The 24937-nt window shown below is 43.5% G+C and overlaps 1 protein-coding gene across 3 annotated transcripts; it reads right to left on the bottom strand.

Moving 5' to 3' along the window:
• Positions 1–307: 307 nt before the first annotated feature.
• On the bottom strand, positions 308–24937 carry LOC132911265 (fez family zinc finger protein 2-like). 3 transcript variants are annotated; one of them, XM_060967795.1, is made up of 2 exons: positions 23089–24937; positions 308–3498 (listed from the first exon to the last, which is right to left on the bottom strand). In XM_060967795.1, exon 2 carries the CDS (start codon positions 3487–3489, stop codon positions 2335–2337), a length of 1155 nt encoding a protein of 384 aa, XP_060823778.1. In that variant the 5' UTR covers positions 3490–3498; positions 23089–24937; the 3' UTR covers positions 308–2334. The 3 variants fall into 3 exon arrangements, with proteins under 3 accessions (XP_060823778.1, XP_060823777.1, XP_060823780.1); XM_060967794.1 differs by lacking the exon at positions 23089–24937 and adding an exon at positions 4080–4738; XM_060967797.1 differs by lacking the exon at positions 23089–24937 and adding an exon at positions 3587–3605.

Raw genomic sequence — 24937 nt, 5'->3', positions numbered from 1 at the left:
CAGCAGATTAGAGATCGAACGAAAGATGCGGCCGAGAGATTAGAACGCTCTTCTACCCTCGTTTCGTACATTACACCGGGGTTAAGCCTTCTTTTCTCGCTTCTGTAGGCCAATCGATGCTCTTAACTGTATTACGACGGCGTTGCAAATTTTGTCGCACCTCTACAAGTCTCTATAAAACGATATTATACGTATTACACGTATGAACTTTTTTTTGAAAGATTGCGGAGGATTAAAGGACTTGTAGATACGTTGGATGTAAGGTCATGATGTGTGCAAAGAAGGTGTGAAATGACACGATCGACGATTCATTGGTATCGATGATTTTATTGCATTGGATCGATTCATATTTACAATAGGGGACACATACATATGCATTTTCATCTACTCTACCGATTATCTACATATATAACGTTTCTTTATTTTCACCGTTAATCATGCTTAATTAATTCGCCTCGTCGTTAATGGCTGCTTATCTAGTTCGTACGGTAGAAACATGAAATACGAATCGATTAAGTTCTCCCTGGAGGAATCTGTTTCAATTGCGTTCGAATATATTAAAAACCGTTCCAAAAAATAAAACGGAACAATAGTAATTGAAGAAATTAAGATAAGCCAGTAGAGAATGCGTTTAATTCCCGGTAAAATCTTCTGCAAACTAAAAGAGGAGGAGAAACTGAAATAGTACGATTTTAAAAATCATAAGAGGTAAATAAAAATGCATAATGAAAATGAAATACACGCACGAAAACAGAGAACAGCGAGCAACTGTTCCCTTCGTTTTCTCTATTGCAAAAGCTCTTAAAAACGACCGCGTGTAACTCGATGGCCAACAATCGATCGCGAACGTACCTAAGCGTTATTTTACAACGGATATTAATTAATGGCCAACGTTTTCTGCATGTTCTCGCTACGCGTCACTTAAAAGCTACTATCACACCGATTTATACATTTCGCCTAAGTATAGATAAAGATAATGCGTCCAACGTGTCTGTACGTTGCTCTACGCTTATTTCCGCAAGAAAGCTCCTATGCGAGCCTCGGCGCGAGAGAAGAGAAATGAAAAGACGCGCCTCGATTCGGGCGAAATTTTCATCTTCTCGTTTCGATCGAATCGTCACGACGATACACACAGCCGTTACGACTTTTCCATATCGCTCGTTTTCTTTCTTCTATTTCTATCGTCGATAATAATCCCTGCGCGCCGATATTAATGGCGCTGTAACGAAATCACTCTCTGTCACAGGTACAAATATTTACAAATATTTACATAAATAAGTAATCATCTCTCACAGGATACCACCGATTGAGCTTTCATGCGTCGATTAATCCGATGTCATGGGGGATCCGCTGTTCAATATAACGTTCGTGCCAATACACGTTTATATATCCCTGATTTCTCTGTCTATCTGTTGATTTACCTCCCAGTGTAGTTTATTTCGCTCTATACGACCGATTATTTGCGTTCTCCAACATATTCAATCCGTGTTTTGCAGCTGGCAACTGCTCATTCGGTTAAAATATCATTGTCCTGGCAGAATTGTCCGCGACGAATCGTCTAATTCGATTATTCGTACTGTTTGCCCGACATTTTTACACTCGCCGTCGCGTTGTCCGATTCTGATTTTCCAAGTTAAGAATATTCCTACTTCCGTACCGGGGAAATTTTTCTAAATGGACGCACCTATATCGTTGTTTGCCAGCTCCTTTTCCCAAAAGACTTTTTTCTATGCTTACTTAACTTAGAACGATTTTAAAACGATTTTTCTATCTATTATGATTTTGTGAATCATTCTCAACCGCTTGATAATTTACTTGGCAATCGTGATCGAGAGAATTTTCAATACAGATGTATTTATTTCGGTGCTGAAGTTCTGTCTGGTTAAAAAACAGTTTCTAAACAAGATATCCGAAAGAAATTGTTAGAAATGATTTCGTTTCCTGACGAAAAAGACCTGAGACTAGCCTTAAGATAAAACAGAAATAATCTCCTACAATTTGGATGCTGTAGATGAGGTAGTTGGTTGTCTCGAAAGGATGCAGTAACACGTACGTACACGTTCCCCATTTGTCGAAGTCTCTGCCGCGTCTTTGGTATCTCTTCTTAGCCTCCGTATTGGAAACAACTTACTTTCATCGTGAAAACCTGACGATTTGTATTCGTCTATTTCCAGTTTCACCCTCTATATGTGTGTTTTAATCATCGACATCTTCCTCATGGAGGTCTTTTCATTTCGAGGGTTGCGTCAACTGACCGATGTCCCCCGTGTAACAGGGTGCTCCGAGGATCAAAGGACACTGTGTCTTCCTCGGGTAATTTATACCGTCGCCTTGTCACAACATTTTGCTGAGATAACTCGTAGTACCAGGAGGTGGTAGCAAGAAAGGATTGACAAACGAATGGCCACCGGCTCCGTGCTGTACCGACGCGTAACCAGACTGTTGATTGTGACTTTGCGATGAAGTACCTAGGCTATTTAATACAGGTGATCCGGTATCGTGTAATTTTCTCATGTGTTTTTTCAAATCGAAATTCCTACAGAATCCTTTGCCGCAGATCTTGCAAGAAAATGGCTTCTTGTCGTTGTGAGTATGCATGTGAAAAGTCAGATTGTAGATCTGATGAAACGCCTTGTTGCAGATGTTGCACTTATAGGCCTTTTCGCCACTGTGCGTCAACTTGTGATTCTTGTAGTTCCCCTTTTGATGGAACCCCTTGCCGCAGTACTCGCAGACGAACGGCTTGTAATTGGCGTGGATGCGCCTGTGGGTGTTCAGTGTCGAGCTTCGGTTAAAAGCTTTGCCGCATGTCGGACATTTATGCGGCTTCTCCGCTGTGTGGATGATCTTGTGCCTGCACAGGGTGCTCGCCTGGCGAAAGCCCTTGCCACAGATCTTGCAGACGAACGGTCGAGCTCCCGTGTGAACTGGCATGTGTCTGGTCAGATTATAATGTGCGTTGAACACCTTCCCACATTCGGGACAGGTGAACGTTTTCTGTTTGTTCGCCGTGTTGAGTTCGTTGTTCCGTGGTCCGGGACTCTTCTTCTCGCGTTGGCTCTCGGCTGAAATCGCTGTTAAGCTCATTTTCGAGAAAGCTTTTTGAATGGTGGTTGGTGGTGGTGAATTCTGCGGAACGGTGGGTGTAGTGGGCGGTGGTGCTGGAAAGGCACTCAACAACGAATTCGGATGATAATAGAGAAGAGAATAGGGTTGCAAGAGATTCTGATGCCTCAACGTTGGCACGTATTTCTTGAAGGCCGATTCCAAATGCGCGGAATAAGTTAACGAAGGAATGCTAGGCGGTGGAGGTTGCGGCGGTGTCGTTTGTTGATTATTGCTCTGCTCGGTAAGACGTTTATCCGGTTCCATGATTTTAGCGATGGAGAAGGTCAAGTTCTTGCAGGGCGCGGGTGAAGTAACCCTCTCTGGCGGAAGACTAGTCGGTGTTTCGGTCGCCATTGTACTGCCGGTTGAGAACGGTTGCATGATAGAGACCTGAAATGAAGACGTGCCAGGATCAGTTAATTTTTCTGTGCACAGGTATTGGATTTGTTTTTACGGTCCATAACAGTGACAAACCCACCCCTATATCTAAAGATCCATTTACCGGTCGATAACGCTAATTTGTGGCGTCTGTGTCTATCTAAATCTAAAAAATCTAAATCCTTAAATTTTTGTTTCAACAAGCACCCGGGTTTTCAACATTATGCATCGCAAAGCAAACAGGTTTTTTGAGACGATTATATTTTTTCTCTAATTTCAAAATCATCGATAATTTTTTATAACGAGGATACGACAAATTCGACGACTTATAATTTTACGACTTTAAGAACCCGAGTGGGTGAGCAGAAGTAGGAATGGAAGGAGGAAGAAAAAACGATGTTTAAAAATCCATCGTAACCGAATCGACTGATGCAATTGCCGGGACGAAACGTAGTGTACACGAGGCTTTAGCAGTCGTATAATGGGGGAGTAGTCAAATCATGGCGATCAATTTGATGACTCCAAGGACTGTCGTTACGTGGTCGCTACGATCCTCCCTTCGCAGAAGTCTGTTAGTGTTTTAGTGCACGTACACGGAGAGAACTAGCGGAACAGAACCCACATGTCGGCGAATCCGAATGAAACATGTGGTACCGTTATTATATCCACTCAATTGGCCCTCGTGTTGACATAAAAAAAGTACGTTCCGCATTGAACGATGAGGGCTGACAAACGTCGAACGGCGACAAGGGAATGCTGTTTCGCACTTCGTCTGCGAGTTAAACGCTGCTAAACGTCGTTTACTCTCATTCTTCTTTTTCATTGTCTCGAATGAATTTCCAAACAGCATCAAAAGGAAGCCTGGTTATTAAAAAAATGATAAATCGTTAAGTGTATAGGCAACACTATCGTTCGATATAATCACATATGCATACGCAATTTGAATGTTGATTCGCGCACAAAACAGCATGAATATACAGGTAGCCATTAAGCATGTGCAACATGGATACGAGGAATGAATGGCGGGGCTGAATGAGTCGCGAAATGGTCAGCACAGTTGAAGAGCAAGCTTCCCCGAGGTATCACGGAAGGTTTGCACGTCGAAAAGTAGAAATGTTTGCTCCGTAGAATAGCGTTATGTTTGGACTTGGAATGACGGTTAGAATTGGATAGGACTGCTGACTGGTGGCTTCGTAATACACTCGCTTCTGTCTCATCGAACTTTACGATTCTCTTCAAAAAAGAAGGGAAACCCGCAAAAATCAATGAATCTTATGCGACAAAAAATTAATTCGAAAAATGTAAAGTTAATAAGTGTGGTAGAAGGAGAAAATTTCAGAGTGTAGGGTAAAATGTTTGATATCAGAGAGAAAGCAAACGTGGTGCTTAACCACGATGAAAAATGCATGCTTCCAGAAACGGTGGAAATACCGAACTCCCGTCGATAGGGTGGAATATGACGCAGTGGTCCTGCCCAAAAGCTCCGCCCATTAGCTGGTACCTTTCGATTGTCCCACAGCGAAAGGCAGCCCTAATAACCGGGGAACAAGGAGTGGAAAAGCAAGACCGGTGTGAGAAGCGAGACTCGAGAAGGGAAACGATCTCCTCGCGCACCCCCGAAACGCCCCTATGACCTATAGAAAACCGTAGACGTCGACTTCATCGCCATGGAGCCGAGCAACTGTCGACTTAAATGACAAAGGATATGATTATATACCTTCGAACGCTTCCAAATGCAAGTTACGACTCGTACCCTCCTTCTTCCATGCAAACTTCGATTTCCACCCCCCCTGTTCTCTTTCCTTCCTATGTAATTTCTTTCGAACATCTTTCTCACAGTCTCTAACTTTTTCCGTCTTAATGAACAAGTTACTATGCCGTCTATTCTTTGCATTTTCTCTTCTCTGCCTTTACTTCGCTTGTCTTTTTCATTCCCCTTCTCACCATTTGCGTTACTTTCTTTCTTGCTCTCTTCTTCTGCGCCTTCTTCTCCTTTTGCTTCTTCTTTACACCATGTCCTCGCTTTTACCATTCAAATGTACGCTCTCTCTTTCTCTTCTACATTGAACGTGTCACACTGACTCCTTCCTTGTCCACGGTGCTCTAGAGAGGCAGAGACAACCATTCGGTGTATTCTCCTTCTCATTCTGGCTTATCGTCACTTGCCGTTTTATAATCCGTCGCAGTCGAGCCGGGGTGAGAAGAAGACGTAAAATGCAGGGTAAACGGTGGGGATGGAGGCGACAGGATTGGCCAACGGATCTATCACCCTCGGAAAAGTGACACGAGAGGGGAGAGTCGTATGGGATGTGGTGGGGGTTAGTATTGTTACAGTACTTAACGAGCGGCCGAGGTAATCAGTGTTGCTCCTTGCGGCAGCCGACAATTCTACCAATTTACTTCAATATCAACTGAAGCATGGCCGACCCTACTCTGGGACCATTTTGCTTCCTTCTTGCTCCATTGCAATCGATCTGCGTGAAATTTGTTAATTTTTCATTCATTCGTGTGCATCTAATATTCACCAACCTTGTACACCAATATATCGCGCAAATCGTTTTCCTTTTTATTCTTTATCATTTGGACATCTGTTAAATACTTTCTAAATGTTTTTACAATGACGTGAGATCGATGGGAATTTTTCGAGGGTCGTTTATACGCTTGTCGAAGTTGCGAGTACCAGCGAATGTTCGGAACGCGCGAAGGACGTTCGCGTGGTCGATAGAGGGGCTGAAACGATACCCGGCTTTCGTGAGCCACTCGATGAACACGGGAGCACCCCCGTCAGGTGAGGTTGGCGTTAAATGTACAAAGTTTACCGATGCGATTACAAATCGTCCGAAGAATTCAATCACCTACAGTAAACTATCAAACGACGACGAGCGAATCGCTGGAACTCGAAGAAAGTTGAAGGAGCTCGAAGAAACTTGAAATGGCTTTGCAAATTTACCCGCCCCGTTGTCGACCCATTAATTATCTCCTCTCCTACGCTCCGACGATCAACCTTTCATTTTCTTATACCACTTGCTTCTTCGTTGTCTCCGCCACGACGATAATCACTTCAGTTCGTAACCAACTACCCTTTGATACAACGTTCAACGCAAGAAACATCAATAAAATGTGTAAAATTGTAATGTGACATCGTGAAAGTAGATCCACACGTTTATCAAGATAAAATCAGTTAACCCCAAAACGGTAAGCAGGGATGATTCGAAACAGCGAGACTCCCCAATATGAACATTCCAAATCGGAAGGGGTGAAAGTGGGCGGATGGGAGTTTTGCGTGTACAGAGTGCATCAATCAGCAAGTCCTTCTGCGAATAATACCCGCTCATGAGGTCACACGCCTATCGCTCTTTTCCCTTAAGTGGCGATAAGGAAATGAACCGAACGAATTTTGTCGCTTAACTTTATTACAATCGTTGCTTAACCATGGATGATAGCGTAAAAATATGTCACACACTATCACCTGTCACTTTGACAGAGAAAAAAGGAAACGCAGGATGTGACAAGAATAAGCCGATTAGGAACTATAGCGACAAACACGTTTTCTTTCGAATTAAAAGCTGATTCTTTACAGTTTTTGCGCGCAAAGCTGCCAGACATTGTGTAATTTTTATTAGAACGTCTCAAGGTCCGGGAGACGTCTTTGGTGTGGAAGAGGACCATTAGCTCGAGCCACCCTTATTGTTCCATCCGTGACACCCGGTCTTCCATGATATGGCGCGTGAACAGTTGACATATAATTAGCATTTGGGGTAACGAAAGCTCGACTGAGGATGACAGGAGGCACAATACACACCCACTTGCTTATCCTCTGTCCCATAACTTGGCCACAAACCCGCCCTTTCTGTCCCGTACATCCAACGTACGTCGCGTAAGCCGATTCCAAAATTAGTCGGCTTAGAAACTTTGTAAGGGGTTCGAATTTCTCGACAAAAAATATATTACTTTTTTTCTTTTTCTCTACTTAGAAATATTTAATATGAAAGAGAAATGTATCTTGGGTCTACGACTGGATACACAATAGAAGAGAGAGCAGACAATAAAAGATGAAACAAAATTTCGTGTTCGGTGGCGAGGGTGGTAAACCGGCCGGAATTTGAATTGCAGTTGTAAGTAGAAACGAGGGTGAAATGAAAACGATCTCGTGCGTTCTTTTTTCCCGGGGAATTTAAACGCACCATGACTCCTGATTTCGAAGTTTCGCGTTATGAGGAGAGGATTCGCGGAGAGGGTGATTCAAAGTTAATTGGAGAGTGGTGGTGGCAGAGGCGAAGAGAGGCGAAGAGGAATAAATTGCGAGTCGCCTCGCACGAATCGGAAAGCGGCGGGTACCCCGGTGTTATATTCCGCCGGTATATTCTGAATTAAGTCGCTCAGTTGTGCGCCGTTTACTTTGCTCCTCGACTGCTCTCGAATCGTGTACGGGGGAATGGCTTAATTTTAAGGAACTTTGCGGCCGTTCCACCAAGTTTAATTCTATCCGTTGAACAACGTTGCACCGTGTGTTTCCCAACGACATATCCCGATAATGCCTGAAAATTACCTTTCGTGCAACGCGACTATCTGATCGTTCTAAATTCACGAGTCAAACTTCAAGTACAATTTTGGCAACATACGTGGAGATTAATGGAAATATTGAGATGCTTTGAATTTCTCAGATTCAGAGCAGCATCGTCGTTTACAGAGAAAGAGCTTGGCAGAGACAAAATTTCAGTAGGAAAATTGAGCGCTCGACAAAAGGCGCATTGTTTAAAACGAAAACGAAGTGATTCCAGAGAGCCCTGCGTATGAGCAAGCGTGTAAGGGTCGAAAAAAAATTGGCGCCCACGTGCGTGGCTGTATGAATACGAGCGGCTTTCCAAAATGGCAACGAATCCCACTGGGCTCGATGCATCTCGAATTCACATAGTTCGACGTATCGTCGAGTCGAGGATGGTTGGCGGGGGGTTCACAGCTGCGCAGTCTACGGGGGTTTATTACCCCTCGCCTCGTGGCGTTTCAACTCCCGGTTGGAACACCTCGTTATCACCGATTCGTCCTTCTCGTTCCTGCCCTAAGTACAGTCCTAGTATCCTAGTTGGCTCTCAACGGTTTTTAGACTTTTTATTTAAACTAAAGGAAATATATTTCTGTATAAATTTTGCCATTTATTGACTTTAGCAATATTCTTTGTCAAAAACAGCGATTCACTATCGTCGAAATTACGTTTACGAGAATTACGAGAATTGGAAAGAGTGAAATTAATTTATTAACATAATTGTTCGATCTTAATAGTTTCTAGGCTATTGATTTATAGAAAAACAAGCACGCAGGAGGCCATCCATTAAGTATAAAAGTGCACACGTGCCGTTTGGCTACGTGAGTTCACGATCGCCACAGCGGGCGCCTCGAATCACCGTCTGTGCGCGTTCATTTTGCATTTTCGGCGTCGTTGCTGCACCCCGCTGACAATGGCCGCGTAACTTGAGATTGTCGGCCTTCGTCAAACATAATGACGATCGCCAACGACGATCATAATAGTCTCACGGAATAATAAGTGGGATAAAAGTCAGGAAAACAATTGGTACCGCCATTGTCACTTCGCGGCCTATTCAGTCACCCCACAGACGGCCTGTTTGCGTTGCGCTCGTTTTGTCGAGAAACTCCACGGCTGCGATGGGAATCGTTCAGTCTCGCAATGGGAGAAATCAAATTATTATCGACTCGCTTGAGTCTATGATCGTTCGGCATGCTGCGGGTTGTAAACGTACAGTGTCTTTTCGGGAATCTTTTCAAGCAAAACATACGTAGAACCAAATGTTTCACGTGATGTAAAAATACAAAATTATGGTCTATCGCGCCATAAAGGATCTTTTTGGCGGCTTGAAAAATTTGCTAATAAATAATACTTTATTAATTTATAATTACACTTTAATAATTTTACAATGTCTAAAATAAAATATATAAAATAAGCTACCTACGTACACAAAAAGTGTTTTCATTGTTTATCAGATTATACACTTTATTCTCGACGTACCAAATTTTTGTAGTTATATACCTTGAAGTACCTACTACTAAAAATTATATAAAATTCCATATATTTGGATCTCATTAATTAATATATAGTAGAGACCTCAAAAACGAATCAATTCCTTATCGTGGTCGAGTTTACGAGTCTTATAGAGCTCTGTTTCTCTATTCATATTCCCAGCCGTCTCCTCCCACTTCCCTAGACAATGTACATTACAAAAGAGGTTTTTCGTAAGGCACGCTGCGTACACACAAACGGTGGCGTACGTCTGCGAGCGCCCTTCCGCCGCTTCCGCTCACGCTATTGAATCGCGATCACGATTTTCGAAGGAAGAATGGACCAAATTCGACACCAGCGGGGGGGTACTGCAAGGATGGATAGGGGTGGCACCGGAAGTCTTGCGTGCCATTTGCCTCGTACGATATACTTATCCACGTCTTCAAGAATCATCTGATGGTGAATGAGGGAGTATCCTTGAGTGGCGCGTGCCTGGCCGGATGACGAGTCTATAGTCTACCTTTAAAATGATCAGCCTCCGCGGTATCGTATTTTCCTTTGAAAGAAACTGAATGCCAGATGACGGAACACGCCTCTTTTCCAAACGCCAAACGCTTCGACTAACCTTTTCAGATCTCTTCTAACTTTTCTTAACCCTTCTTTCTTTTATTTTAATGTGTCTAATGACTATCGTTTCGAAATTTATTTGCCATCGCCATTAGGAAATTTTTAAAATTTCTGTTCTTCGATCATTTATAAATGTTCTTAACGTGAAACTACCGGTGAAGTATTTGCACAATGAATCACGGTAAAGGCGAAGGTTATTTGAAATAATTTAGCAAAGGACCGACTGAAATATTTGGTTATGGAAGAATAAATTCGCAATGTGCCATTTTCACGACGCGAGGAATTGCTCGAGGACGTCGTCGTTCCAGGGTCATCGACAAAACCGTGAATTTAATACGAGGATAAAGTCGAGACGAAACACCGTGGCACGTCTCTCCTACTTTTCCAGGATAGCGTACGATCGAGTCGAAGTTTACCGTCCTATGCCGTGTTTCTCGAAATCGCGAAATAAATTTCCTACGGCACGAACGAGCAAACAAGTCGAGCGAAGGGAGCTAAGGCATGAATAGTCACACGCAAATCCCGTCACGGCTATTGGTTCCTTATCAGATATCAGTTATGTGGTCGATTTGGGGTGCGTGCAGCCTATTACATCTGTGATCCATTGATAAGCACGTCAAATCCGCCAACAACACACTCCTGGCCGGGCGAACCGCCATTCGAAGCCCCTCGAAACCGCACTTCCTCGCTACTCGAATCGATTACTGAGACCTTCCACGATTGGAGTAGCTTCGATTCAACCTGTCTTACAGCGTGTCTCAATCACTCGTCCCTCCATTCTATCATCGTCCTTCTCCGTCCACGAAATTATGAACTTCTCCCATCATTTTCAAGTTGATCGAGTGCCCTCGCGGATTATGTACAACTTTAATCTATCAGAAATTCGTCGATATTATTGTTGAACCATAGTGTTCAGAATTGAAGTTCAGATAAAAGGAGTGTTCAACCCTTTAAGAACGGCTACATTTTCGTAAACACTTGCCTTTAAACGTTGCAAAATGACAAATCTAATTTCATCGTCTGTTTTAGGATAGCTGTATTTAAAGCGTTAAGGTTTCAAAGCCTTGTTCAATGAGCAAATTTTTCTAATCTTTTAGTAGCACTTTAACTGTTTAAAAATGTTAGATAACGATATACGAAACCATATATATTAAGCATGAACTCATTAAATTCGTTAACAAATTTTAGACGTCAAGAGAAAGATGTGTGAAAGACGTCCTGTTACGATCGTTGATCGCACGTATCCCCTTCTAGGGGTTAAGTGTCTACCGATTCTGACGGGTTAAAGTGTTGGAAAGAACTAGTCCGACGGCTGCCATCTGCCACCCCCAACCCCCGGGGGTTTTTAGCGGAGAACGCAGGAGCAGAGAGTTCGGAGTTCTCGCGAGTGGCTTGGACGGCTCAATGCCTTTAACCGTCTCTTGGCCACCCTCGAGAAATCACCCTCTTCCTCTCTTCCTGTCTGTCTGTCTGTTTGTCTCTTTCTCTCTCTCGTCTTTATCCTATCGCGAACCATAACGCGAAGCTTTTCATACAAGATTATATGGAATATTACGTATTAAATGTCGCAATTCGCTTTCTGACCTCACCCGCCTCTTTCACGTTCTCTCTCAGCTTTCTCCTTTCGTTCTCCCAACGTTCAAACACCAAGGAAAACGATAAGGGAGAGACCCTTGCGGAAATGGTTTACTCAGAAAAATTGGGAAAGACACACAGCATTGAACGGTCTGTTATATTTACTCGCGAAACGATCCTTGGCTTTTCTTCGCTTCTCAAGGATCTGGGAAGGAGAAGACAGGTCTCGTTTCAACGTCGAAATGAAAAGTGCTTGCCATGCGTGGTCGAAAAGCAATCCAGACTCTGTCTGAGTTGATTCGTTTGGACCTCTTTCTTATAAGTAAAGCACAGAGGTTTATGCGTTTACGGAGAATCTAAAGAAAATGCACAGAATGCACGTAAGAAACATATGAAACATCTAAATTACAGTAGCTACTCGTTATTTTTAATCTGTGCGTAGAAATCATTTTTTAATTTATGTTCGTGAAAATCTTAGTTTGCATAAACTTCAAGAAACTTTTCTTACATCTTTTAATTTCGGATAAAATAATCTACCAGTGAAAGGGTAAAAACCCTGATTCCCTTTCAACGATAAATCCACTCTGTATAGTACAACGAGCGACGGAGGATGAAAACGGGATGAACGAAGACGGAGAAACAGCCATACGACACACAAAAAGTGTCGTTCGTACGACCCACTCCCCCAATTTTGATCGAGCTCGAAGCAGCTGGCTCGGCTCGTGAATTCCATTTGAATAATTCCATGGCTCTGGCGCGTGCCGACGCTTCGTCTGGACCTTCGGCTCGATCGGTCACGAGATTCGTCTCTTTCCTCTGTGTCTTGAATCTTATTGGTCCATCGTAGCAAAGACACGTGGCCGGATGTCGGTCTATTACCTTCCAAGGGTTTCCGCCTGCTGATGAATAATACCGTCTCGCCTCGTACCGAAACGCTCGTCTTTCGATCGATCCTTTGTTCGTCTTTACGCTCCGTCTTGACTACGCCTGGCCGCAAAGGTGTGCACACGGAATTCGAGATCGCTCTAATTTCATTCCTCGTAGGAACTACCTTTGTCAGATTAATTTTGCAGCCTCGCTTTTCGAAATCGGCTTTCCAACTCGATGGCTCGAGATTTGTTGATTAGAGAGAGGATTCATCAACTGAACAGGATAAGAGGTTCATCAATTGAAGAGATCAGCCATATTTTAGTCATAGGTTCATTTTTGAAGTCTAGGTAATATCAAAGAAATGAGTAAAAAAAGACCATAGTTAAGACATTTTGTAATTTAGAAAAATCTGTTAATTCTGAATCGTTTTAGACGAAAGAATTTTCGATTGCAGTGATTTCTGAGGTTTGCAACAATTAAGCCAAAGATCAAATCAACGACGTCGGTTGTGAGAAATCAGGCAAAGCCCTCGAGAATCGAGCGGTCTTTGCTCTGTAATCGAATTCAATCCGAAATCTGTAAGGACGCGGAAGAGGAAGCGAATAAAGAAAAAGACGGGGTTGGTGAGCCCATAATCAAAGTGACCACTCGACGATTTATGTGATAAACGGGTGGTAGGGTCGCGGAAGGGGGATGTGGTCTACGTCGATGGAGGTGAGAAGTTTATTTAAGACCAAATCATCCTTCGTCGATTAAGGTAAGAGAGGGTGCGTGCAACGGGGCGACGGGGATGACGTTGTAAGAAGAGAAGGGAGAGGGCGGTACGTGTTATTGCTTGTATTGTGGCGCAGCCCCTCGAATCGTCAGTAGGGGTTGGTTTTAGTCGGCAAACTCTCCCCGGAGACTTCCAAGTTCTCGTTGCCGTTAAACGGGACGCTAACATGGGGACTCGAGTGAAAGCTACTTGTTGGCCAATACCAAGAAAACACCATGAAATATCTCATAGATAAAGAATATTTACCGTGTTTCTATCTTTCGCCACTTTCTACGTACCATTTATCCGTAACGTGAACTTGATATCTGCTCTATCGAAAAATTAATCATTTTCACAAATGGTAAGATCGTTTCTAGAAAGTCGACGAAATAAATTCCATTGCTTAAACACCGGGAAATCTCCAGTTTACCTTGATTCACGCGTACGGCTCACGAAATAAGCGTTAAAAAGTCCGGGAACCCTCGAAACAACAAGGGTCTCGAATAAAACTCGTTTAACAGATGCACATGCCGCCTTTACTCTCTCAGATAGACAATCACGAAACCGAACTGACAGGCAGCAACAACGCGAAAGGATATTTTTCTGCAGCAACCGTCTGGCCAGATCGATATCGTCTCCTTAACATGCCCGTAGCAACTTGTCCGCGAATAATTTCCTTATCTCGAGGGCGAGCATTATGAGCCCGTGCCTGGCCCCGTAAATATTTTCTGTACAGGTTTCTTTCTCTTTCTAATCCTCCTTCTTCTCGCTTTTTTTTCTCCTCTACATAGAAGCATTCCACTTCTCACCTTCGCAGCGGGTGCCTCGTCGAACCGAAATTTCCCCGACTCGACCTCGTTTGCATTAATTATCCTTCGCTGTATTCCGTCTTGCGCGTAATTGCGGATGCACACGCACGCTTCAACACACTGACTCACCCACGCGCATATACGTATACTCACACACGGCAAACGTCGTCCAACCGTACGCGTTTATCGCTGGCATAGCAGATATATATCGGGTTATATCAATCTTGCTAAGTGAGCAATGCATATGCTTATGGCGACGGAAGGTTTTCGACAGGCGGCAGAGAGGAACAGAAAGACGGAGAACGAGCGAGAGCGTGGGCGTAGAATGCCCAGTGGGCATCCTTCTTTTTATGCATATGTATGCATATATATGCACACGCATGCAACACCGGCCGGATATAAACACCTGCCCATCATGCTCACCTATGCGTCCCGCTCTTCGTCCACGTGTGAAAGGCCCTTTAAATTCTAACGGGGGAGGTCGGAATATTTATTGCCAAAGGTGCTACCGCGAGCGTTTATGATGCACGGTGAATTAACGATACCAATTAGCCGCAGACAAAATCGACATTGTCGAGTTATCTCGCACCTGATGAGGATTATAACAAGCTTCGTTTGCAAGCGTTCTTCATCGATTGGTATTTATGTAAATCCCCTTTCATAACTTTATCGAACATGATTTTGATATCCTGATAATATACGAGGATACAAATGAACGCGGATGTCGAGATCTTTTAGTAAAAAGAATTATCAGTTGCCGTTTTAACGAGAGTGGATTCATCCTGGTCCGTCGAAGCTGATAGTCCACGAGGACACGAAAAAGAAAACCTCATCCACGTTTTGAAAAGCACTCAGTTCCTGAGCAGCGAATCTTATCTGATGCCGAGAGCTGATTGATATCGCGATATAGCCCTCGAGAGGGAGGTTTGAGTCTCATCCACCATAAACCATCCCCATCGTCAGCTTTATGAACTGGCTGCGGAGGCGGGGACCAGTGGTGAACATTTACTGCCTTCGAGGTAGGTACACATTTAATCATAATCTAATATTTAAAAGGTAATTTCACGGCCTGTTTACTTCGTACGATCCACCCTCTATATCCCGTTGTCAGTTTTTCCTCCCTTCTTACGTGTATACCTTCGACCACCATGAATCGTGAGAATTACGATATTTTCGACAAATTGATTCGATTCTATTGTCTTTGCGCTTTTCAGTTAGAATCACTGTTACTCAAAAAGCGTCTAATACAACGTGTTGTTCGTAGTTGTTCTTTTTCGTTTTGCCTGGCTAACTTAAATAGAAGTGGTAGGTTAGTATTCGCAGAATAGACACAGAAAAACGAAAAAGCGAAAGGCGATTGTTTGTACCAGGAGAAGTCAGGTATCGCGGGCAAATTGTAGACACGATAGACACGGCTACGTCCACGTGGCGGTATAATGAAAAAGCTAATATATTCGTTTACCGCTCGTAAACAAGCCGGGCATTGTTATTATCACGGGCAAGCCATTGCGATTAATCGTCTGCCGTTGATTCATTCGGCTTAATTTATACGTAAATTATACCCGGTCGCCCTTTCGGTGCTCAGTGAATAAGCATGAACTTCCGGCGTCCATAAACTTCTGTTACATTCTAGCCGTCCTCTGTTACTTCTACTCGAGCACAAATTTCTTCTTTGCAATGGTGAAATAATTTTAAGTGAGAAAAAGCCTGGAAAATCACGTTCTATGGTTAAACAAATCTACAGTGAAATGAAACTAGAAGAAATCAAAAAAAGTAGGGGCACAGACAGAAACGAGTCGCTCACGACTTTCGAATTCGGTGTTTCCCATCATTTACCAGATCATTTGCTCACAGATACTATAGCGCGAGTAATCGTCGCGATATTTCATATTCATTTCTACCATAGCTATGTCTAAATATGTGTAGTTTCGTAATAGATAATTTAAAAGAAAATATCGAAGGAACGCATTGCATTGTAAGGAAGGTTTCCTGTAACGCAAAAGATCTACGTAGCAGGATCGCAAAATACTTACACGATAATGCACTTTAATCAGCGTGCGAGATACATCGCGTGAACGAGGTCGTCGGCTAATGGAGGAGCGCATAAAAATTAAAATAGCAAATTGGTGACATGGAGGCCTCTTGCATATGCATAGGTCGCGCGAACCTTCGTGTGAAGTTCATTCAAAACGGTTGGTTAATTAAAGTAATCGAGATAATCCGAATAGCCGAGTAATTAGCTACTAATGGTATTTATCGACCACCAAGTTCTTCTTAAACTGTAAAGCAAGGGCTTGAAGTTTAAAACCTAAACTTAATTCCAAAATAAAGTTGCAAGATCTTCAAGAGTAATTGAGCAGAGTTTCAGAGTAATAAAAGGACAAGACAAAAAGATAACGAAGATGAAGATGAAGAGAACTAAAAGGAAAGCAGGGTTAAGTTCGATCGAAAAACATAGCGGCTTAAACAGTCGTTAATACGATGCGTGTTAAATTGCATTACATCTGCTTATTAGTCACGGCACGGGCAAGCCGCATGCGACGTTGAAAAGGCAATCGTGTAATACGTCATAATTTCCATAGCGTGACTGGACACTCCTCCGGTGCCCTCCATGCAACATCACGTTAACACCTATACATGGGAATTTATTATTTTCCCGTGTCTTGTGAAAACATACCTCCTTGCTTCACGTCTTATCTGCTTTATAATTAAGTGAAAAGGAAGAAGCAGTTTTCCTTAAACATTAGTTAATTCCTATATTTCTCCCCAAACTTCTCCGCGTCTTTTAATTTTTCAAGCTATAATATGATGCGTATGGAATAAAATATCGAGCAAGAAATACAAACAAAGTTTCTTCTATGTACATATATAATTATTTTCAACGACGGAACTCATAACTCTTAGTCGCTATCCCAACTCTATAGAACGTGTCAGATACATTTTTTCTAACGCGATAATCATGCGATAGCGGAGCTTCTTTCCTGGGCAAGTGGCATCTTTTTTATGGCTCGCATTTATTCCCTAATTAAAACGAAGACCGTGCGGGTGAAGTACTTTTTACACCACTTCTTACCTTCGCGCGAAGTCAAATGAAGGAACTTTTCTTGCCACGCCGATAAATAGTCCAGATACACATTTCGACGCGGCGAATCTCTTTCCTCTACACGCTGGAACGCGTTTATGGAAATGTTCAGCCACATTGTGGCGTTCCGGCCAACGGGTTTCCATTTGTGGACGGCAACGATTTTCTGTTTCTGTCGATCTGAAACTAGCCGACGTGAAGTTCAAAATATTCTTCACGTCTACTGTCTTTTTTTTTCTTTTTTTGCTTTCGAAATACTTTTTACAGAAATGGTAAGAAAATACCGCCTGCGAGGAAGTCGAAACGAGGTTTTACCTAAAGTAAACGACCCGTGATGATCCGCCAGAGTTGCATCACCTGCCCACGGCTCGTATATATTTACTATAAAGTCCGAACTCGTCGCAAGCGAGTCAAATTAATGTCTTCGTTCGTTTCGAGATAGGACAGCGGGGGTTGGGCCGAAAATCGATATCTTTGATCTGGTGTTAAAGACTGGATACGTCGCACCTTTCGTTGCCAGCGAATGTTCGCGCCGATAATGGAACAGGCCGCGAAATATCGTCGTTCAATTAAAATCGTTTCGAGGAGTAGCTGATAGAATTGCTCGATCGGTGTCACGAGCGTTGTTCTGGTGAAATTCGACGCTGCAGACTCTGCTAAACGGGTAAATGGAGCGGTTGATTAATTTTACATAGATTAGCGAACGAACGGGCCGCGTGGCCGATCCTCGTTTTTCGAAGGCACGCTGAATACACACGATCCTGCCACGCGGAGAACCGAATTAAATTGATCTCGGTGAACTTTTTGTTTTTCAAAATTCTCCGATTGAATACGATTCCATTCGAAATCGCAGAGGAACGACACACGCGTTGCTTCCACGATTCGTTACTTTTTCCGGTTAGCGTTTAGTCATCTGCATAGGAATTTAAAAAAATGGAAAAAAAACATTCAACAAATTACGAGAATGGACGACGAGATCGATCTTGATTTGGCGAATAGAATACGATGAAACGAATCGATTGAAAATATCGTTGGAGAAATCGAGAGGATTTGCCTTTAAAGGAGTTTCACTGAAAGCTCAGACTGGGATCATCGAATAAGCAAAGGGCACACTGGTACGATGAAATTCGAGGTTACGCCGAGAGAGGAAGTGGTGCATTAATTTCGAGTTACCCCTTGAATATTCTCCAACCCCCGTACATGTGACCACTACACGACGAGCACAGGACTTGCGAGTAGCAGTTACCCCGAGGTGTTCGGGACGGCTGGTAATTTGTAGGTAGATATACGATAGACAATAACACCGGTGAGGGGCGGCAGCGCCGACTAATTTGTTTATCATAACTTTATCTTGATTTATTGCACCCACGGTGTGCGCCCGTCTTGTAGTGCCAATTGTGCACGTTCATACGCACCCTTTGACGTATTTACACGTGCACGAATTAAAAAACGATGGCCGGAAAAATGCTCGAGCGATCTTATTCTTGAACGATTCCTTCGCTCTTCGACGACTCCTCGATTCAAATTAAATGCACATTTTACAAAAATCACAAAAATTCCGTCCTTTCCTTAAATTCAAAAATTGAAAAAGCTTAACGAGCCATCGAGCCGGTTAACAAATTCCCTGAATTCGTTATCGACGTTGTATCCCACAAACTTTAGTCTCTGCAACTTAATCTTTCAAACTGAACAAAACAACTCGCGTTCCGAACGAGAGATTACACGATCAACGATTCCCCGGGAGCAATTATAGATTCCCCGATTGTTTCATCGCACGTAAATTATCAGTGAAAAAATGCAGTCACGCTACCTGACTGGCCAGCAACAAGAAAGCAACGCGACAAGATAAAAATCCGCGAGCGCGGTGGCGGCCGCCGCTCGCATCGAGAAGCTAATTTTTTAAAGAGCACAGCGAGAAGGGGGTGCGAACAGGCGGAGCAACCCTTAGCCACGCTCTATCCCTTCCTTTCCACCCTCTGTCTATCTTCCTTCGTTGCAGCTCGATCGGTGTGCACGCAAGGCCTCTGCAAGAGCTTCGTGGCCAGCTCGTATTTCTCACCCTCCAACAAGATACCAACCACCTTTAGCCCCATCCTCGACCTCGCGGTTACACATACTGCCGCACACATCTAACGCACGCATATACCCACACAAAATCCGAGAGGGTAGATAACGTCTTGCATGTATGTACGTGTGTTTCGGTACGCGTACGAGTGACTAACCTGTGGTACACCTACACGTATACGTCTAGAGACAGATATCGTCGTACGTGTTCACGCACGCTGTCCAATACAGAGGCAACATACTAAGACACGAAAGGGTGTACAGGTATAACCGACATCCACCCGCCACGATGTAAACCTGCAACGCTGCGAGTGCTATCTAGCTAACTATCGCTGATTCTCGGCGCGAGACGGGTTCACGGGGAGAGAAGGAAGGAAAACAGGCGGAAAGGGTGGTCTTCGGCTCGTGGATCGTTTAAAACAGAGCCTGCCATGGGAACACTCTGGCGCATCCGTGAAATATTCCGCCAAGAAGGTTCGTTCTTCGATTGGTAAAGGAAGATTGTTTATTGCCTTCAACATCATATGATATCGTATCAAGGAAATTCATTTTTTAACGCATTTTTGTTGGTGAAAATTGCTAACGGCTGTTTGAATTTGTCGAGAGTACAAGGATAATAATCGTTTTGCGCGAAAGGAGGTGTCAACGAGCAGAAATTTAAACAAAAGATGGAAAGTGCTTTGGCAAGTGACAGGAAATTTGGAAGTCTCTTCGCGAACGGTTGAACCCCTGTTTGGATACTTGAAATACTTAGTTCTGCTCGCGTGATCTCCCTCAAGTTTTAATGTTCCGCCGGTGCCTCTTGCAAGGTACTTTAACAAACGCGCAACGAATTTTAAAATTCCAAAGCGAAGTTTCTTGGCTGTCGCGCGACGACTATTTGTCGCCAAATTTTTGAAATGAAATCGAAACGAGGTGGAGAAAAGAGAAGGTGAAAAGATATCGAGATATTTACAGAAGACGATGTTCGACAAATTTGTAACGTCGAGTAGAAGGCAAAGAATGTGGAAGAGTACAACAGAAACTAGAGCTTAACGTCCGGTAAGACCCAAGACTACACGGGGCCTCCTCAAATATTAGCGGAGGACTGCGGGGTCCCCTTTGAACTCGAATCCCCCAAAATTTCTATGGTGAATAATCGGAGACAGCTGGCACGATGCGAAATCAAGTAGCGTAATAATGCCCCGAAACTTCAGCATCCAGAGCGGGAAAGAAATAAAACGAAAAAGAGGAGGAAAATGCACGGGCTCCCTCGGATTCGAGTATCTCCCCCGTCTTACCTCCATTGCTTCTTATTTCAAATATTTACAGAACGAAAATATCGGTTGAAGTTGATTCTTTGCTTCCTCTCGATATGAATTTTCATTCGTTAAAAATTAGCCGAGAAAGAAACGTTGAAAAGCAGTCAATTAGAAGAGCAATAATCCCTGATTAATTTACGACCGATATTTTGTTATTTATAATCCCCATCAAACTCGAATGCCTTCCCCTTCTCTAATCTTTCATTACTTGTTAATTAACAGCACACATCGTCGGAGTAACGAGAAATTTTCGGTGGCAGGTTCGTTTATCTCTGTCAATAAAACAGCGAACGCGGAACACCATAAACGGGACCAGGATCGACTAATAAAGCGATATCTCTGTATTCGAAGGGATACGTGGCCACATCTCAGCGGTCTGATCTGCAATTACCATCTCTATATAGCAACGTTTCAGCCGTGGCCTCTCGCGAATAAATGACATACACCGCACGCGTGATAGGTATGCTAATCGTGTGGCCCGCTGTAAAATTTGCTCGTCAGCTGCGCCAGTTACGATCACCGACAAATTCGATGCAACGAAATGAAATTGTGCCTTTCTTTCTTCCTGCAATTTCGTCGTGGAACTGCGATCAATTCGAATACAAACCCGATCTCTTTCTGTAAAATCATCAAGCATATAAATCAGCAAAAGGACTAACGCAAACTCCATTTCTATAACATCAAATTGATCCGACTATATGATAATTGAGTTACTCGAAAGTCAAACTTATCAAAATTTCGTAATTTTACTATTGGAATAATTATTACTTTATTCGTTATGAGAATTTCTTATTTTATGCTTTAAAAACCAATCGATAAAACTGGACGCAGCCGATCGGCGATCAGCCTTTAAGTATCTCGATTCTAGATACAGCAGATCTCCGTTTATACGAACTTGCCGATGGACAAATAGTTTATATAATTAATTTATGTAACAGGAGTTCATGCTCGAATGAATAGATTGAATCAGCAAGAGTTCGTTTAATCAGGCACTAGATAAAATTTCTTTCAAATAAATGGGATTTACATAGTTTTGCTGTAGCAGAAAAAGTAATCAATTCACGCACATGTGACGCGCGAAAAAAGGCACCGTCTAGCATGCCTCGGATAAAAGAAAAGCCTGAGGAAACTGACGAAGGAAAAAAGAAAGTGACGGAACCGCCCTGGTATCGGGCAGTTTATCCCGCGGGAGGAGCTACGATACAATGAATAAAGAACGAAGCAGCTTGGTCGAGTGAGCCCTATGAACGAGGCCTTATTGGGATATTAATCGTCGTACCAGGCGAACGCCCTGTCCCCGAGTGTTTGCACGAGGTTTGAAGAGGCTGCAACACCAAAGCTGCCTTGCAGCGAAACCCTCTCCGTAAAACCCCCTCCTTTTAAGCGCAACGAAACACTACAAGACCCCTTCTCCGAGCCCCTCCAACGTGTTCCTCTTTTCGAGCCCCGTGATACTCGAAAAGCCTAAGTACTACCACGCTCGAATACTGCTCGAATACTTCGGACACGCTCGAACCCCGAACCACTTAGGTAAAGCTTGCGTACACGTTAGAGGTAGGTAGGTACGTAAGTTGGTAGGCTTGATAGCCGCGTTACACGAATGCTTCGAAATAATGGGCCGTCGATCGGCCGCGCTTGTTTAGAAAACATAAACCGGGCGAGCTAATTGTTCGCTAATTTCCAGTGCCACTTGTACGGCCACTCGTCGATTAATGCGTCACGGTAAGTATACAGGGTGGTTTCTTTCTTAAAGAGGATCTCGTCAGCGATAAAAAACATTTATGTGATTTTCTCTCGACGATACATGTTACCGGGCGCGTTGAAAGCATTTCGAAAATGGTCTTTGATCTCCACCGTGCTTCGTCGATCCGACGCTTATCCTGCATGGGAATCGCTCCAATGGGAACGACGCTGATACGGTTTTGTGTCTTGGATTTTTATGGATTTGTTAGGTGCTTTGATTGATTTCAATGGGCACCGATAAGACGTGCTTTTATAAATCATCGTAGATTTTTTTCAACCGATGTTCTATTACAATTTGTTGAAATTTATTAGCGTGACAATTTGCGTGTCCTTGATGGAAATATATTCCGCGATGGAATGTGTACTTGTATCGTGTTAGCTCGACAAGATATTCGAGCGCGACGGGCGTTTTAATCCATTTAGATAGCAGCCTGAAGGGGAAGAAGTTCCTCCGTTTCATCCACTTAAAAAATCTGGCTAATTGTGCCATGTCATTCGTATCGTAATCCTCTCCAAATTATTTGATTTTGTACGTACAATCTGACAGAATCTGAATGCGCGATCTACGTATCACTAATTCCCTTTCAAAGATCATAATGTCTCACAACCACTAATTAAATTTCTTCGAGGGTAATTTTTGAAGAATAGCAAGAATTTATCAAACTCTCTGCTTAACAAAATTTATCGGAGGATAATTTTTAAAGGAACTATTCATATCATATTTAGTTATTTATATTATAAGCGAAGATAAATCAAGTACTTACAGAATACGTGAAAATTTAGTAGTAGCCCGATCGAATCGAGTTCCGTGATCTGAACACGTTCCGGTCCTCCGATAATCCTGAACACTTTCACCCAGACAGGACTCCCAGAGCAGAGTTCAAAGTTCCCGATGAAGTTGCAGCATCGGCGTCTTTTCTACTTGATCTTGCAGTTCGTTCGTCTAACGCGACATTGCAAAACGAGAAACTTCTTCTGGGTAACCAGTTCAAAGAAGCATCGGAACTTATGATGACACACGGCGACCTTCGATAGGTCGGCATCTACTAGAACAAAGTCTCTCAAATTAGCCATCGACATTATCGAAAGCTCACGATCAATTTTTTCGCTTCGATTTTCGACTGTGCGCCATTGTCGCAGGGACGCTTGACACTGAACCTCTCAGCAGATTAATACTTCCTGTTGCTCTGTTGTATTCACGTTCATCACATCGACGGATCGAACGCCTCCGAACCTTCGGTAGTCTTTGATACGACCCAGATGTATTACTTAGAGATGCGATTTGAACTTTTTCACTCCGAATAACGAAATTCTCCGATGGGAAAGTTGCAAAGTTTAGGATTCAGAGTAGCCAAGCGTCCAAATGTCAGCCATTCCGGTCAAACGTCGCAACCACTGGGCTTCTCCGTTAGGAACATCCGTTCCTAGAATCCATCGCTATCTTCTATGCCGTCTGCATCCTTCCAAAGCTTCCTTTTTAGCGAAACAACACTGTTGATTGGGCACAGACGATAGGCTCGCGTGTACAGCGGCCGGATGTCGCTCTCACCGTTTGTTCCGTAATCTCATAGCGAACCAAGCACACGACGGATCACTTCGGACTTTCCTCGGTTCTTTAACAAAAATTTTTCCTCGCGATGCCGTGGAAATGGTTGATCGCTGATCCCTGGCAGATGATCGACGGAGATCACGAACGATCCGTTTGCCGTTGGAGGCGCCGAGTTTGCCGCTGCTGACGTGTGTGCGGTGGCTGCTGGCGAAACCCAACGGAGGTTTCAACTGCAGACAGAAGGGTGAAGGGAGGTCACGAGTTGAAGGTAACAGCAACCACCAATGGGGCGGTACTAGGGGCGGAGCAAAGAGCAACCTAAAAACACGCCCATCTCGTTGCATGATCATAAGCTGCAACACCCCAAGGAATGCTCCATCCCTGTTCCACTCTGTCTCCTACTATCGTTCGTCTTTTCCTCTACGGCTACAGCCGGGCCACCTTTTCTCCCCATTTTTCCCTCTTTTTTCTCATTCAATTGGGACGAAGGCGACACGAAACGCGGCGACGTTAAAAGTGCAGGCGAACGACGACCAAGTTCCCTTGCTCGCGTTCGACGCTCTTCATCGATCCCTCTTTCTCCTTTGATCAGCCTCGCTGAGATTACGCTCTGCGATTCCATTGCTTTGCCTTCTCCAGAGACGAACACGGAACTGTATTCCAAAATGGGATTCCTTCCTGCTAATAGTCTCATCAAGCATCTGTCTTCGTGTCACTGATCAAGGACGGTCTTGAGATGCGTTCAAATCTCACTCGTCGACTATACAAACTCAGTTTTTTTCAAATTCAGGGCATTCCATCTAGATACTCCCAGAAGGATGCAATTTTGTATTTTCTTACGTAGAAACATACGGAGAAAGTTGCAAAGAGGCGTATTAACGAAGCGAGGGGTAGGTGTGCTTATTAAAAAAATATTTGCTTAGAAATATCCGGCGAAAGGTGAAAGCTGGCGGTGAAATGCATTGAAAAGATTCCCGTGACGGTGTACGAAGGGTGAGTTGCATCGAGCCTCGACACCGGCGGGGGTTAGAAGCGAAAGGAGAGATAGAGAGGAAGAGAGAAGG

The sequence above is a fragment of the Bombus pascuorum genome, chromosome 10 (assembly GCF_905332965.1).
Source record: "Bombus pascuorum chromosome 10, iyBomPasc1.1, whole genome shotgun sequence".
Lineage (NCBI taxonomy): Eukaryota > Metazoa > Arthropoda > Insecta > Hymenoptera > Apidae > Bombus > Bombus pascuorum.
This window is presented reverse-complemented; position numbering and strand designations above follow the sequence as displayed.